General features: G+C 57.6%; 1 protein-coding gene across 7 annotated transcripts in view; it reads right to left on the bottom strand.

The window, feature by feature from the left end:
* The window catches only part of VAV2 (vav guanine nucleotide exchange factor 2), a 183,150-nt gene that overhangs the window by 35,193 nt on the left and 131,762 nt on the right, over positions 1–16,195 (bottom strand). For all 7 annotated transcript variants that reach the window (XM_061154210.1, XM_061154211.1, XM_061154213.1 and 4 more), the window contains exons 5-7: positions 7,253–7,355; positions 2,345–2,443; positions 213–281 (exon numbers count right to left, since the gene is read on the bottom strand). In XM_061154210.1, coding sequence (XP_061010193.1) covers positions 213–281; positions 2,345–2,443; positions 7,253–7,355 — 271 coding nt within the window. The remainder of the gene's footprint in view (positions 1–212; positions 282–2,344; positions 2,444–7,252; positions 7,356–16,195) is intronic.

Below are 16,195 nucleotides of genomic sequence, written 5' to 3'. Positions count from 1 at the left end.
CCGTGTTCAGACCCCACAAGGCAGCTAAGGGGCTTGGTCTGCCCAGAGAGGGGGAAGGGACAACATCCCTCCACTGCTAACCAAACCTCACGGGCTCTCGAGGACCTCCAGGGAGCAGCCCTCCAAGCCCCCTCAAGGTGCAGCCCGCCCGACGTCGGAGCGGGTCGGGACGGCGGCCTCCCCCCCCACAGCAAGCTGGGGCGGACCCTCACCTCCAGGTTGATGAAGATGGCCGCCATGTCCGCCGGGCTGAGGACCAGCCTCAGGGGTGTCACGTAGTTCTGCAAGAGAGAAGCCCTCACTGCCCCACGGCCCGGAGGATGCCTTCAAGGCCACGGTCGCTGGTGCAGGGGGCTCTACCGGCCTCAAGGGTCAAGTGTCCCCAGACGGGCTCTCCGCGGGGCGGCCACTCGGCTCGGCCCACAGCAGGGCTCTGCCTCCCGGAGAACGCGGGCTTTCTGGGGAGACCTGAGAGTCACTCTGCAGGGTGAGCCCAGTGTGGGGCCGGGCAGGGTCGGGCCTGGGAATCCGTGTGAGCACCGGACCCCCACCCCTCCATGGTGGGCAAAGCTCCACGAGGGGGTCCTTGCACATGGCGCTGGACTACAACCCCAAGGCAACAGGGCGGGCTTTGCTATCGCTGTCTGAGACATTTGGGGAAAATGAGATTCCCCCAGGCGGTGAGGGGCGTCACCCAAGGGTGCACGTGAGGAAGAAGACACGGCCGTGAGTCTCCCCCGACATCAGGTCCTGGGCCTCTGCCGAGTGTCCCCCCAGACATGTCGTCAGAAGGGCGCACTCCAGCCCCACTCGCCACAGGAGCAGGGCGCCCCCGCCCCAGGCTTTAGATGAGGCGCCCACATTGGGACCAGCCCCGGAGGCCCCCCAGGGAACGGCCGGCCACCCTACCCTCTCCCTGCCCTTCTCCCGCCGGGTCCTGGCCGCCTGGCCCTCTCCGCGGCCGCTGTGAGAGCAGGAGAAGGCTGTCCACCCGCACTCGTGGCCGCGGGATGGTTCCCCCCACCGTGCGGCGCCCCTCTCTGGGACTGCTTCCTCTCCTGAGACCTACCTGGGGGGCTGGGCAGGGTTACAAACACCATCATCCCCGAGGGCGTGAAGCACGCCCTGGCTGGGCAGCCCCCCGCCCCCGTTCACCCCAGACACGCATCCTGGATGCGCTGTGCCTGCACCCCAGGGCCGGATTCCTGGGGCGGGGACGGGACCCAGCAGCCTGCAGGCTTTCTGCAGCAGAACTCGGGCTCCGTGCCCTCCAGGAGAAGGGCCCTGGGAGGAGCTGACCAGGGAGTCAGGACCGCTGGGGGCGGGGTGGGCAGACGAGGAGGCCAGGCTGGGCAGCCAGGACGGTGTGTCTACAGAAAGGCTAGTGGTCGGGGGTGCAGAAGGGCAGAACAGGAGGGCTGGGTGGGGCGGGAGGAGGGGAAAGTTCCGAAGTCTGGATCAGACCCGGGGCCAAGGGGCATCTTGGGACCCCTGGCTGGAGGCTCCCGCATGCCCTGAACAGTGGGGACCCACCTAGGGGTCCCCATGACGGCTATACACTCTGCAAAGAAAGACTAACCGGGAACGGTCCCTCCTGAAAGCGATGTCGGTTCTTTCACACCGCCAAGCACTGCCGTGAGGATGCCAAGTGACAGGGAAACGGCACAGAGCCAGCGCTCACAGGGAGCGGGGAGAAGGCCCACCCGTATCCTCCAGGAGCTGGGCAGGCCGGCGGGGAGATAGTACTGACCAGCCGATCGGGAGATCACACCGTCTGCCAGCGGGGCTGCAGAGGCTGCCAGCATCGGGCCCAGCGGAGCCGCAGGTGCATGGCACTGAGCCACCTACGGGCTGGCCCTGCTGCACGCCCGGCTGACGGAGGGCAGGCTGAGCGCAGACGGTGCCCAGTGAGGAGGTGCTCACAGAGAGCTCACTCAGCGCCCAGGCTGGGTGACAGCGTATGCAGAAGGCGTTCAGCTCTGGGAGAGGATGCACACATAAAGGGCCTAGCTCAGTATACTTCAGGAGCAGAAATGGCAACAACGTCCAGTTCAGACTGCAAGGAGCGGCAGAAACAAGCTGAGGACAGTCCCGGGTCTGAGCTGAAGCTGAGGGGTGGGAGGCAGGACCTGGGCCTCCCAGGACACCGGCCTGGGTGGAGCCCACAGCTTGCGTGGGGCCAGAGGGCAGAGGATAGGTGAGGGCGATCTCCGGATAGGCGGGGTCAGGGGTGCAAAACTGAGAGGGCCCCTGCGCCTCGCCTGTCACCGCTGCCGAGTCCCTGCCCGGGGACAGGGCCCCCTGGGAGGCAGGGGTCTGGGGTGGCCCCGGCAGCCACGCCCACCTTCTCGATGTCCTCCAGTGTCCGGTAGTACTTGGCCTCCGTCTCCTGGATCTCCAGCAGGCAGCAGTTCCTCTTGTCGTCCTCTGTCATGCCCATTTTCTGGAGGGGGACACAGGACGTCAGCCAGGGCCCTGCTGTGCCCCGAGCTCAGCTCGGGGGTCGCCGAGTGTGGAGGGCGTGCGATGGGGGACAGCGTGCCCCTCTGTGCTTCCTGGGGATGAGGACGCTAAGGCCAGCGCAGGGGGCGTGGCACAACCCTGAGGACAGCCCAGAAGGGACAGGTCTCCACCAGACCGGCCACCCCCTCCAGCACACACAGCAGGTGTCACATGCTTAAAGCGCCTACTGTGCGCACGGGGAGAGGCCCTGACCAGCTCTCTGGGGACCCACATCCACCAACTGACCCACCGTCCCAGCCTGTCAGTGCTTCGGGGAAAGGGGCCAATCCCTGGCAGAGCCGGACGTTCCAAATACCCAGCGGTCTCCGACCTTGTGCAGAGCTAACAGCCCATCGGCAGGGGACCCTGGGACAGGCCCCCGTGGGGGGGCCTCTGGAGCGGGACTGAGCAAGACGGTGTGGCCACAGGGGCCCAGGAAGAAGCCGCGGGGGGCGGGGGGTGACTGTCGGGGCGACTGTGGATGGCCAGGCCTCCTCCTTAAGTTCTTTTTGGCTGAGAGAATGCTGATGGGTGACACAGGGGCCGTGTGGATTCAAACCCACCCTGACATCATCCTTCTTTCTGACAAATGCCCCAGGGCCCGAGCGGGCTGGCCGGGGCCACAGCTCTCCAAAGCAGCCTGTCGAGTGGGCACATGACCCAGGCTCCTTCCCAAAGCCTGAAGCCCTGCTCAGCCTGGGAACTTGGTGTTGAGGGTCCACGACCCCCTAAAACTGCGTGTAAGAATGTGGAGCCCAATACTATCTCCCTGGGGAGGGGTCTCGGGTTGTTGCAAAGAGGACTGAGGCTTCCCGAATGTGCAGGAAGATGGTGCTGGCAGACCTGAGCCTGGGCCTCCCCTCCACCTGTCACTTACCTGCATGTATCTAATCTGAAAGCGTGCGGAAACAAGCAGGAGAAAGAACCAGTTAGCAGTGCTTGTTCTGACTCAAACCAAGCTTGGGAAAGTCAGGGAGCTCGCTCACATAGACACCAGACCCAGGGATCATGTCACACCCTCCACCCGCCAAATGCCAGCCCAGCTAAACGGGAGGACGGCTTAGGGACGGGGACAGCACTGGGATGGGGGGACAGACTGGGATAAAGGTCAGACTGGGATGGGGTCAGACTGGGATAGGGGTCAGACTGGGATAGGACAGACTGGGATAGGACAGACTGGGATAGGTCAGACTGTGACAGGACAGACTGGGATAGGACAGACTGGGACAGGTCAGACTGGGATAGGACAGACTGGGACAGGACAGACTGGGACAGGTCAGACTGGGATAGGACAGACTGGGACAGGACAGACTGGGATAGGGTCAGACTGGGATAGGACAGACTGGGACAGGACAGACTGGGATAGGGGTCAGACTGGGATAGGACAGACTGGGACAGGTCAGACTGGGACAGGACAGACTGGGACAGGACAGACTGGGATAGGGGTCAGACTGGGATAGGGGTCAGACTGGGACAGGACAGACTGGAACAGGACAGACTGGGATAGGGGTCAGACTGGGATAGGACAAACTGGGATAGGACAGACTGGGATAGGTCAGACTGGGACAGGGGACAGACTGGGACAGAGGACAGACTGGGACAGGTCAGACTGGGACAGGACAGACTGGGACAGGACAGACTGGGATAGGGGACAGACTGGGACAGGACAGACTGGGACAGGGGACAGACTGGGATAGGTCAGACTGGGACAGGACAGACTGGGATAGGACAGACTGGGATAGGGGTCAGACTGGGATAGGACAGACTGGGACAGGACAGACTGGGACAGGACAGACTGGGATAGGACAGACTGGGACAGGGGTCAGACGGGGATAGGACAGACTGGGATAGGACAGACTGGGACAGGGGTCAGACTGGGACAGGACAGACTGGGATAGGACAGACTGGGATAGGTCAGACTGGGATAGGACAGACTGGGATAGGTCAAACTGGGATAGGACAGACTGGGACAGGACAGACTGGGATAGGACAGACTGGGATAGGGGTCAGACTGGGACAGGACAGACTGGGATAGGACAGACTGGGATAGGACAGACAGGGACAGGACAGACTGGGACAGGACAGACTGGGATAGGTCAGACTGGGATAGGACAGACTGGGATAGGGGTCAGACTGGGATAGGACAGACTGGGACAGGACAGACTGGGATAGGACAGACTGGGACAGGGGACAGACTGGGATAGGACAGACTGGGACAGGTCAGACTGGGACAGGACAGACTGGGACAGGACAGACTGGGATAGGACAGACTGGGATAGGGGTCAGACTGGGACAGGACAGACTGGGACAGGACAGACTGGGATAGGACAGACTGGGACAGGGGTCAGACTGGGACAGGACAGACTGGGACAGGACAGACTGGGATAGGACAGACTGGGATAGGGGTCAGACTGGGACAGGACAGACTGGGACAGGACAGACTGGGATAGGTCAGACTGGGATAGGACAGACAGGGACAGGACAGACTGGGACAGGACAGACTGGGATAGGTCAGACTGGGATAGGACAGACTGGGATAGGGGTCAGACTGGGATAGGACAGACTGGGACAGGACAGACTGGGACAGGACAGACTGGGACAGGGGTCAGACTGGGATAGGACAGACTGGGATAGGACAGACTGGTATAGGTCAGACTGGGATAGGACAGACTGGTATAGGTCAGACTGGGATAGGACAGACTGGGACAGGACAGACTGGGATAGGACAGACTGGGACAGGGGTCAGACTGGGATAGGACAGACTGGGATAGGACAGACTGGGATAGGACAGACTGGGATAGGGGTCAGACTGGGATAGGGGTCAGAGTGGGATAGGACAGACTGGGATAGGACAGACTGGGACAGGACAGACTGGGATAGGACAGACTGGGACAGGGGTCAGACTGGGATAGGACAGACTGGGATAGGACAGACTGGGATAGGGGTCAGACTGGGATAGGACAGACTGGGATAGGACAGACTGGTATAGGTCAGACTGGGATAGGACAGACTGGTATAGGTCAGACTGGGATAGGACAGACTGGGATAGGACAGACTGGGACAGGACAGACTGGGATAGGACAGACTGGGACAGGGGTCAGACTGGGATAGGACAGACTGGGATAGGACAGACTGGGATAGGGGTCAGACTGGGATAGGGGTCAGAGTGGGATAGGACAGACTGGGATAGGACAGACTGGGATGGGGTCAGACTGGGATAGGGACAGACTGGGATAGGACAGACTGGGACTGAGCAGGTGACACCTTCCCCCCATCCGGGGCCAGGCTCTGAGTGGCACCTGCCATGCCCTGGCTTTATCTTCCTTTAGAAACATCACTATCCACCGTATCTTACACTCAGACTGTTCAGATAGCTCCAGACATGATGGGGAAGGAAATAAAGCCAGCTGCTTTATCTCTGAGGACCTGGCATGTGACAGGAGGCCCGCCCTGCCTGGTGGACAGCTGTGAGCCCAGCGCCAAGCCTTGGGAAGCTAAGCATCGCTTGGCAGGTGGGACGCCAGCCTGTCCCCAGGACACAGGCGGGCACCCCCCCAGCCCTGCAGGTGCCCGGGGTCCTGTAAGTCCCTTCAGGACCAGGGACAGCAGTGCGTCCTGGGGTTTCTGCAGGCCAGGCGCAGATGGGTTCTCTCGGGAGCCAGCTGGGGTTGGGGGGGGGTGCCCCTAGATAACCACACCAGCCACTGCACACACATGACCTTCCCTGACCCTCAGAACACCCAGCTTCCAAAGCCTGGGGAGTGAGTGGGCCCCAGTCTCAGCTTGCTGCCAAACGCGGGAGGCGGGCCAGCCTCTCAGACCAGCTCCAGGGAGGCGAAGGAGAGACTTCCAGCCCCCGGAGCCCACGTCCCTGGGAGGTTCAGGAGCAGGACTGTCTGCGGGGAGGGGCAGACCTGGGGTCACAGACCCACCACAGATCCACAGAGCAAGATTCCTGGTGATCGTGGGGAAGGAAATCCACCTTCAGACCCTCAAGGGGCAAAATGAGACACCTCTTCTGGAGTTTGCGGCTGTGAGCTGACTGCCCAGCATCTCAGCACCTCCCTGCAGAAGGAAAGGCCTCTGAAAGTCCTTAGTTTATGCACCACCAGGCGGTCACTCCCACACTGAAGGAAAACACCAAAACTTGCTTCTGGAGAAATTCCCCGCATTTCTTTGGTGAAAGCAAATGGCAACAAGAGCCTCTAGAGTTGACAAGGGGCATCTCGCCCACCCCCAGGAGTCTGGGGGTGCGAGGCAGTTGGGGTCCACCCCACCGGGTCCCCAACTCCCATCCCAGCAGGACCACCTCCCCAGCAAAGCAGCTGCACAAACAGGTGTCAGAGAGGTGACTGCCGACAGCTGGAAATGAACACCCCTGTGCAGGAAGGCACCCGGCCGGCCACGGCTGACTGAGCCCACGGCGCCTCGTGCCTCTGCATGGGGGTGGGGCAGGGGGTCCAGCTGCTTGAGGTCAGCGCTGAGTCTCCGCCCGAGGCTCCTCGGGCAGGAGGGACTCAGGGTCCTGCATGCCTTCCGGGGCAGAATTCCACGGCAGCGCGCCCGGGGGAAGGTGGGACGGCGTGGGTGGCACCTCCCAGTCTCCCAGGAACAGTTCACGGGTGAGAAGGGGCGCCTGGCCGGCTGGCCTGGGAAGAAACCCCGAGGCGCTGGGAAGGACCAGGGCCCCTCTCGGTGGCTCAGCCGCGGGGTGGCACGGAGGCTGCACGGCGGGGCGGGCGGGGCTCACCATGGGCTGCTGCACCTCCACCTTGATGATGTCCTCGTAGATGTCGTCCCCGTCATCCTCGCACGGGACGCAGTCATAGATGTCCTCTCCCACGCCGTGCTCACTGTGGGGGGTTAGAGGGGGTCAGGGCTGGGGGCTGAAGCCACGGCCACCAGGAGCGCCGGCCCACGGGGGCCTCTTGGAGAGGAGAGGCGTTCGGGGCCGCTGAGAGCCCCTCCCTCTCAGCCTCCATCTCCCGGTCCAGGGACGGGGTGCGGCACCTGCCTTCTGAGGCTTCTGGGATTTCAATCCAGGCAGCCTCGGACTCGGCCTGCTGCCCTTCTGGAAGGTCTCCCACCACAATAAAGCACACCCATCCCAGTTGTTTAGTAAGTGCCAGGGATACCCGACGGGAGGCTGGGGACAAGATGCTGCCTCAACAGGTGGTGCCCAGCTCTGGGGACCAAAAATGCCCTCCCTGTGCCCACACCTTGGACCTGGAGCCCCACGCGCTCTCGGCTCAGCCCAGAGGCTCCCCAGCCCCTGAGGTCCAAGTGTGAAGGTCAAAGTGCAGAAGTCGCAGGTTCACGGACATCTTCCCTGCCAGAAGGTCACGGAGCCGAGCAGAGAGGGACGCGGAGCTTGCAATGCGCCTTTCCAAACGAGAAAGGAAGTTACCGGCCTTCCCCGGTGGCTCGGCGGTAAAGAATCGCCTGCAGTGCAGGAAATCCAGGTTTGATCCAGGGGTTGGGAAGGTCCCCTGGAGGAGGGCCTGGCAACCCACTCCAGTATTCTGCCTGGAGAATCCCATGGACAGAGGAGCCCAGTGGGCTACAGCGCATGGGGCCGCAGAGTTGGACATGACTGAAGTGACTGAGCCTGCATAGAAGCAGTTATCGCTTGATTTATGATTCAGTAAGCGTTTGTTTCCGCTCATGAGCTTGACCAACAAGTTATCCCCTCTGGTCTGCAAGAATCAAGTCAGGAGACACCTCCTCCAAGAGGTCTTCCGGGACCTCCACCTAGTCTGCCATCTCGGACTCTCCCCAAAGCTCTTATACGGAGGCCTCTCCTCTCACGGCACCTCCCGTTATTCCATGCATGCCTGTGGGTAAGTCTGTCTCACCCCTAGATGAAACCTAACTTTGTAATCCCTTCTGATCTCCACGCCTGATACAAGGTAGGTGCTCAACAAATTTTCACCAAATCAGCAAATGAGCCAATGGGACCGTCCAACAGTTCCCACAAGCCTGGCACACACAGCCCACCCCTGACCCCAGGGGTCACTCTGGCCTGGGGCCCCGCTGGGCCCGGGGTGGCCAGCTCTTTAGCCTGCTGAGGGGTCTGTCCTCGGGGTCTCAGCAGGCCAGCGCATGAGAGAGGCCCACGTCAGCCTCCCGCACGCCTCTCTGCGGGGAGAGCCCACCCAGTCAGGCTGAAGGCGGGCTGGCCAAGTTCTCCTCCGAAAGGCATCAGAATGAGGTGGACCGCTGCCCGAATCAGCGGAAGGGGGTGAGGAGAGAGGAGAAACAATACCAGCCGCTCGTATGAATGGGTTTCTGGCCACGTCCCAAACCAAGCTCTTGAATATTAGCTGCCATTCTAGAGGCGAGGGTGGGCGGGGGAGAAAGCTCCCTGCAAACCTAGCGGAGAGGAGGCTGTGCCGTTCTAGGGAAGACCTCAGCAGCCAGAGGGGCCTGGTCTCCCCCGAGCCCTGGATGCCACCCCAACTCACTGCGATGGGGCAGTGAGCAGACGCGTGGGACGTCCCTCCGTCTGCGGGGGTGGGGGCAGCCAGCACCCATCCTGGTGAGACCCCCCCCGGAGCTGATGGACGGGGGCGGGACGGGATGCGACTGCTCTGGGGGCCTCCCCTGGTGTTTCACAACCTCTCCAGGTGCGAGGAAGCAGAAGATGGGCAGAGAACACGGCCAGATTGCACGGTGCTTCGCCAGCTAACAGACCCCCCCTAACACTTACATGAGCAGCCACCTACCCATGGAGGGGCCGGGCAGGATGTCAAAGCACACGCGGGCACTCGAGTTAACACACACATATGCTTTTCAACTCAATGCCGCCTGGGGGACGGGGAGCGCTTGCACCATTTCTCAGATTAGGGTCACACGTTGAGGCTCCGTGATGGCTACGGGGAGGGGTGGGGGGTGGCAGGGGGCGGCGGGGGCGAGCTCGGCCAGCCCTGTCCTTCCTGACCTCTCCCGCACGCCCCCCACCCCCCACAGCAAGCTGCGTGTCTTTACGTCGGCAGTCCTGAGAACCGGGGTGCAAGTCAGCACCCAGACGATGACAGAGCCCCCCAGCTCCCGTCAGAACCAACGAGAAGGCAGAGGAGGGTGTCTGTCCCCCGAGGTGGCCTTGGGAACGGTCACTTGCGTTCACATGGATCACCCCCTGCCCCTCCAGGAAGCAGCTCCTGCAGCCCCGGCCGCCGCGGTGCAGGCAGGGACCCGCAGGGGTTCTTTCCTAAGGGTGCCAGACACCCCGGGGTTTCCGTCGTCAGCAGAGCGAGGCTGATGACAAAAGCACTGTCTGGAATCCTGACGGCGTGGAACAGAGGGGAGGCAGGCACGCTCCCAATCCTGCCATCTGTAGACAGACATCCGCTCTGCTCCGACGGGCCAGTGGAAGGCAAGCAGGTGGGTGAGGAGGATCGTGATGGTTAAACATCCCAAAAGCCGATGAAATGAATCAAAATGACTGAATGTCAACCTGGAAAGGGTCCATGGGGTCGGCGGGTGCAGGGGCAGTCATCTGCCAGCCCAAGAAGAGCCCCCTTTATCATCCCACATTTGGGGGAACATCCTCATTGACCCCAGGACTCTACCCCAAGCCACTCAGAATTGTTCTCAGCAAAGACCCCCCCCCCCCAGGGAAGCACCCACCACCAGTCAACCCAAATCAGGGCTCAAGATGCACCTGAGCCCAACGCTGTCCGTCAGGCAGATGGGAAAGCCCAGCGTACGGGCAGGGAACTGGCCGCATGCCTCACGAATGCCCTGCTCCTGTTCTGTGGCCTCCCGGTCAGCTGGGCTGGCCGGCATGCTTCACTGGCTGAGGCCCTGATGACGCGGCACTGCGGGTACTCAGAGAAACGGAACAGGAGGTCTGTCCATCTCAGGGCGAGGCGGACACCTGCCCTGTTAGGACCCCCAGCCAGAGCCGCGGCATCATCCGGAGGGAGAGGAAAGCGAAGGCTGGAGGCTCCGAAGCTTCCAGGACAGGCGGGACTTGAAAGATGCCTGGACGCCGTGTGGACCATGGGGTCCTAGAAAAGGTGCTGAGGGACAAGCCCCTGCTCTGCCACCCTCTTCTCTGGCCCCACCCACCTAACTAGGCATGCGCCGACCTCCGCAGGGGACCTCTGCACGTCGAGTGCAGGGTGGGATGCCATAACACAGGCTTCCCACCATTTTTAGAGTTTGCGCAGATTGAGATTGTGGGCTTCCCAGGTGGCTCAGTGGTAAAGAATCTGCCTGCCACTGCGTGAGATGCAGGAGACGTGGGTTCGATCCCTGGGTCGGGAAGATCCCTGGAGAAGGAAATGGCAACCGACTCCAGTACTCTTGCCTGGAGAATCCCATGGACAGAGGGGCCTACAGTCCACGGGGTCGCAGAGTTGGACACAGCTGAGCAGGCATGCATGTAGCGAGATGTGCCTGAGCTATACCATTTTGATGAGGGGACCCAAACCCCATGACATTAAAGAACATTCTCATCTCCTCTAAAAGTTCCTCCCCTTCCTGATTATCCCCTCCCCTCATCACCCCTCTGACTGTTCTTCACCGTAGGCCTTCTCTTCGGCTGCTCTGAACGTCCCATCAACAGCATCGTGTGTCACGTCCACTTCTGGGCCCGGCTTCCCTTCCTCAGCATCATGGCCCTGAGATCCAGGCTGCTGCCTCCATCAGCAGTTCATCCGTTTTTATTGCCGAGTCTCAATCCGCTGCACGAATGTGCCACAATTTGACATCCATTCTCCTTTTGATGAACATTTGGGTGGCTTCCAAGTTCTGGTTGCCGTAAATAAAAGCTGCTATGAGCATTTGCCTTTTTCTTGGTGGACATATGCTCCCATTTCCTTTGGAAATGAAATTCCACAAGGAGTGGAATTGTTGGATCAAAGGGGAGGTGAGCACATTTAACTTCATCAGTAACTGCCAAGCATTTTCCCAAAGCGAGCAGCTGCAGCATTTACGCCACCAGCAGAAGTGTGCATGAGTGACAGTTAACTCCAGTTCTCCCAGCTCTGGCAAGTTCCAGCCTTTTAAATTTTAGCCACTAGAGTGTGTAAGTAGTGAGATAGAAGTGTGGCTTTATTTTGCATTCCTGCAATGATTAATGATGTTGACAATTTTTCCATGTACTTATGGACATTTGTGTATCTTCCTATGTAAAAGGCTTGCTGAAGACTTCTGTCCATTTCTAAAAGTTAGTTACCATCTTCTTATTGAATTCTAGGAGCTCTTTATATATGATGGATACAAGTCCTTGGTCAGATATATTTTTAGAAAAATTTCCCCCCAATCTCTGGCATGGCTACTTGTTTTCTTCATGGTGTCTTTTGATAAACATCCATTTTTTATTTTAATGAAACTTAATTTATCGAGTTTTTCTTCCATGGTGCCCTGACTCTATCCTGTATCACATCTAAGAAGCCTTTGTGCCTCATGTAAGAATCTCTGCTTTCTTCCAGGTTGCAAAGGGTTTTCTCCTATATCTTCTTCTAAGATCCATATGGTTTCAGTGTTGTTTATGTTTAGGTCTCTGATCCATCTCAACTGGATATCTTTGTATGGTGTGAGGTAGGGATTGAAGTTCATTTTCCCATCCCTGTGTGGATAGCCAGATGTTTCAGAACAATCTGTTGAAAACTTTCTTTTCCCCACTGGATTGCTTGGATCCCTCTGACAAAAACCAGGTGACTACATATGTGTGGGTCTGTTCTAGAATGCCCCATTCTAGCCTGTCAATATATTCAGCTATCACTATGCCAGTACCACTCGGCCGTAATTTAGCTTTACAGAGTCTCAAAATCGGGTCGTGTAAATTCTCCAGCTTTGTTCCTTCCTTAACCATTTTACAAATGATTTTATGTATTCATTTTTGGTTGCACTGGGTCTTCGCTGCAGCACAGGCTTTTTCCAGCTGCAGCAAGCAGGGGCCAGGCTTCACTGTGGTGTGTGGGCTTCTCACTGTGGCGGCTTCTCTTGTTGCCGGGCACCGGCCTTAGGGCAGCGGGCATTGCTAGCTGCAGCTCCTGGGCTCTAGAACGCAGGCGCAGTAGCCGCGGCTCCCGGGCTCCAGAACGCAGGCGCAGTAGCCGCGGCTCCCGGGCTCCAGAACGCAGGCGCAGTAGCCGCGGCTCCCGGGCTCCAGAACGCAGGCGCAGTAGCCGCGGCTCCCGGGCTCCAGAACGCAGGCGCAGTAGCCGCGGCTCCCGGCTCCAGAACGCAGGCGCAGTAGCCGCGGCTCCCGGGCTCCAGAACGCAGGCGCAGTAGCCGCGGCTCCCGGCTCCAGAACGCAGGCGCAGTAGCCGCGGCTCCCGGCTCCAGAACGCAGGCGCAGTAGCCGCGGCTCCCGGCTCCAGAACGCAGGCGCAGTAGCCGCGGCTCCCGGCTCCAGAACGCAGGCGCAGTAGCCGCGGCTCCCGGGCTCCAGAACGCAGGCGCAGTAGCCGCGGCTCCCGGGCTCCAGAACGCAGGCGCAGTAGCCGCGGCTCCCGGCTCCAGAACGCAGGCGCAGTAGTTACGGCTCCCGGCTGAGTTGCTCTGCGGCATGTGGGATCCTCCTGGATCAGGGGTCAAACCCATGCCTCCTGCATTGGCAGGTGGGTTCCTTAACCACCAAGCCACCAGGGAAGCCCTAGCTTTGTTCTTTTATAGGACTGTTTAGACCACCCTGAAGTCCTCTGTATTTCTGTATCAGCTTTACAATAGCTTTGTCAATTAAAAAAAAATCTGCTTGAATTATAATAGGAACTGTAGTAAATCTATAGTCTAATCTGGGGAAAACTGACATCTTAACAATATCATCTTCCAATCCATGAACAGAGTTATACTTTCATTTATTTAGGTCTTTGATTGTCTCTCAGCAACATTTTGTAGTTTACCATAGAGGTTTTGAATTTAGGAAGCTCGAGGCTACTGTTTTTTAAATTTTTTTTTCCTGCCTTATTTGTTTTTTCTTCTCCTTCTGGGATTCCAATTATACCTGTTAAGACACTTGATATTGTCCCACATGTCTGAGGTTCTGTTCATATTTTTCAGTCTTCTTTTCTCTCTGCTACTTAGAGTGTATGCCTTCCATTAAACTATCTTCAAGTTCAATGACTCTTTCCTCTGCCATCTGCAGTCTTCTGTTAAACTGATCCAGTGACTATTCATTTAAGTTACCATGCTTTCCGGTTCTAGAATTTCCGTTCGGTCCTTTTTTATAGTTTCTATTTCTCTACCGAGGCTCCCCATCTGTTCATTCACTTGACACATTTTCCTCAAAGCCCTAAAATCAAAATAATAAAAGTGCTAATTGTGACATCTAAGTCATCTCAACAGTGATTCCCCTTGACATTGTTTTTTTCCTTCAGTATGACTCACTTATACCTGTTTCTTTGTTGGTTTGATGATTTTTCATTGGACGCCGGACACTACGAATGGTTCATTAACGGACATTCTGGATCCACTATTTCTTTCGAAGAGTAATATTTGTTCTGACGGTTCACTTGGTTGGCTGGACTCAAACTTCAAACTCTATCTTCCCTGCCATGGGCAGCAGCTGAAATGACTGCTAAATTCAGATTCCAGCTGCTGCATTTCTTGCTGGAAATCTTAGGGCGTCTCCTGTGTATGTGAGGTTTAATGGTCAGCCCAGGACTTAGGTGGATTCTATCAGCAGGTTTGAGTCTGTGGGCTCCTCCCTTCCAGCATTCCCCACCCAACTTTCTGACTGTTCTACACCCTCAATTTCTTTCCTCTGACACCTCACGCCAGTGGGTTGGGGGTTCCCTCAGGTAAAGGACTACGAGCTCTCGATCCCAACCACAGTGAGCAGCTCCTGAAGAAACAGCAGGTTCTTCCAGGTAAGCGTGAGATGATGCCGTCCCGTGCCCCCTCCTCTGTACCCAGAGAAGGAACAGAACCACGAGACTGAGGCCCGGGAGCACACCCTCCGTGGTCCCCAACACGGGTCATCACCGTGAACCCGCTGCTCTTCCTTCTCGAAATCAATACGGATGAGGAACAGCCATTCAGACAGGATCAATTTTCACGCACCACATTCATCTCTTCTGATTCACTCAGGGCACTGAGGTTAAAAATAGGCTGCCAGAGACACCAGACGGAGAGCTGTGTTCCGGCATCTGAACTCGGGACAGAAAAATCTCAAAAATGCAGACACGGGCACTTCTCTGCATTCTGCAAAATGTCTGTCATCCAGAACCTGTTGAAAACTTGGGGGAGGGACGGATAAATCAGGCGTTTGGGATTAAGAGATACGCACACTATATATAAAGTAAACAACTAAGACCTACTCTACAGCTCAGGGAACTCTGCTCAGTATTACAATAACCTATAAGGGAAAAGAGTCTGAAAAAACACAGGCGCATGCATGCATAACTGAAGCGCAGTGCTTCGCCCCTGAAACTAACGCGACATTGTAAGTCAGCTCAACTCCAGCTAAAAACAAACAAGCTTGAGTGGTGAACGGTCATCTTCACACCTTTAATGGCCTAACTTTACCCCCGTCCACAGGGCCTCATTATCGAGCCATGAGCACACTCATAAGCCTGCTCTCTGCATTTATAGGTCTTTTCAATTATGAAGATACTGCCAGTCATTATTTAACTCAGGTCGATGAGCACTAAAAAATATAGGTTCAGGCATATTACACGAAATTATAAAATAGTAGCACTGAAGTTTCATTTCATGCATGTTCCATGTTCCAGAAGAGGAGGAAATAAAAGAAACAGCAAAGAAGTGAGTTTTTTTTTTTTTTTTTTTTTTAAGAAGTGAGTTTTTTTAAAAAGCGAAAACAAAGTCATAAAGGTAAAACTACATATATTTGTTCAACCTGGCAATTAAGATGAAAAGATGATCAGATTCGATTGTTTTAATCTACACTTCTCCTAAGACCAAGTCTGCACTGGTAGGTGACTTCCGGAATCCAGGGGACACAGAGGCACCAACTGACAAACTGTCCGTGGGCCTCACAGTCCAGGTGGGGAGACCAACAGGGCAGCAGTTACGTCTGAGATGCAGACCCGTCTAACCTGGAGGAGGGTCACTTGCGTGAGGTGACAAGCTCTGGTCTCCAACAGCTCTGTCCCTTTGGCCAACACTGCATGCAAATTCCACCACTGCCCCGCTGATTATTAGCTGAGGCATCGCCTCTGAGTGTGAGTCTCCTGAGCAGGCGGGGGCAGATACATTACACGTCTTGGGCATCTGCTAACACAGATGAGTTACTGCTGGGCCCAGCCGGCCCAGTGCATCTGACGGCCACGGGGGCTGAAGGGAGAAAAAGGCAATGACAGGTGTGGGGTCAGGAGGGGGGAGGGGTGCAACACGAGGTCCCCCGGGGGTCTGAAGGGTCCTGGGGTGCGGAGCGGTGACCTGGAGGGGCCTCCAACAAGGCGAGGATCCTGGTCTCTGTTCCCCTGCAATGTGAGCTGGATCCACCCAGTTACGGCCTGGCCCTCGGAGCTCAGCGGGACCCCATGGCCCCAACAAACCATCCCGCAGGGCAGAGGCCAGGAGTCTGAACCCCCATCAGGGCCCGGTGCACTGGACCTAAACTCCAGTCCCACCTCCTATGGTCCTGGAAAAGGAACTCAAGGCCCTGAGAAAAACCCGAAAGGAACTCTCAATCACTCAGGCCGAGTTCTATCACGTCAGGCCGTCTCAGTTCCAGCCTGAGTCTTTCCTCAGCATCACACGGACCCACAGAGCCTC

The sequence above is a fragment of the Dama dama genome, chromosome 11 (assembly GCF_033118175.1).
Source record: "Dama dama isolate Ldn47 chromosome 11, ASM3311817v1, whole genome shotgun sequence".
In the NCBI taxonomy this organism is placed as follows: Eukaryota; Metazoa; Chordata; class Mammalia; order Artiodactyla; family Cervidae; genus Dama; species Dama dama.
This window is presented reverse-complemented; position numbering and strand designations above follow the sequence as displayed.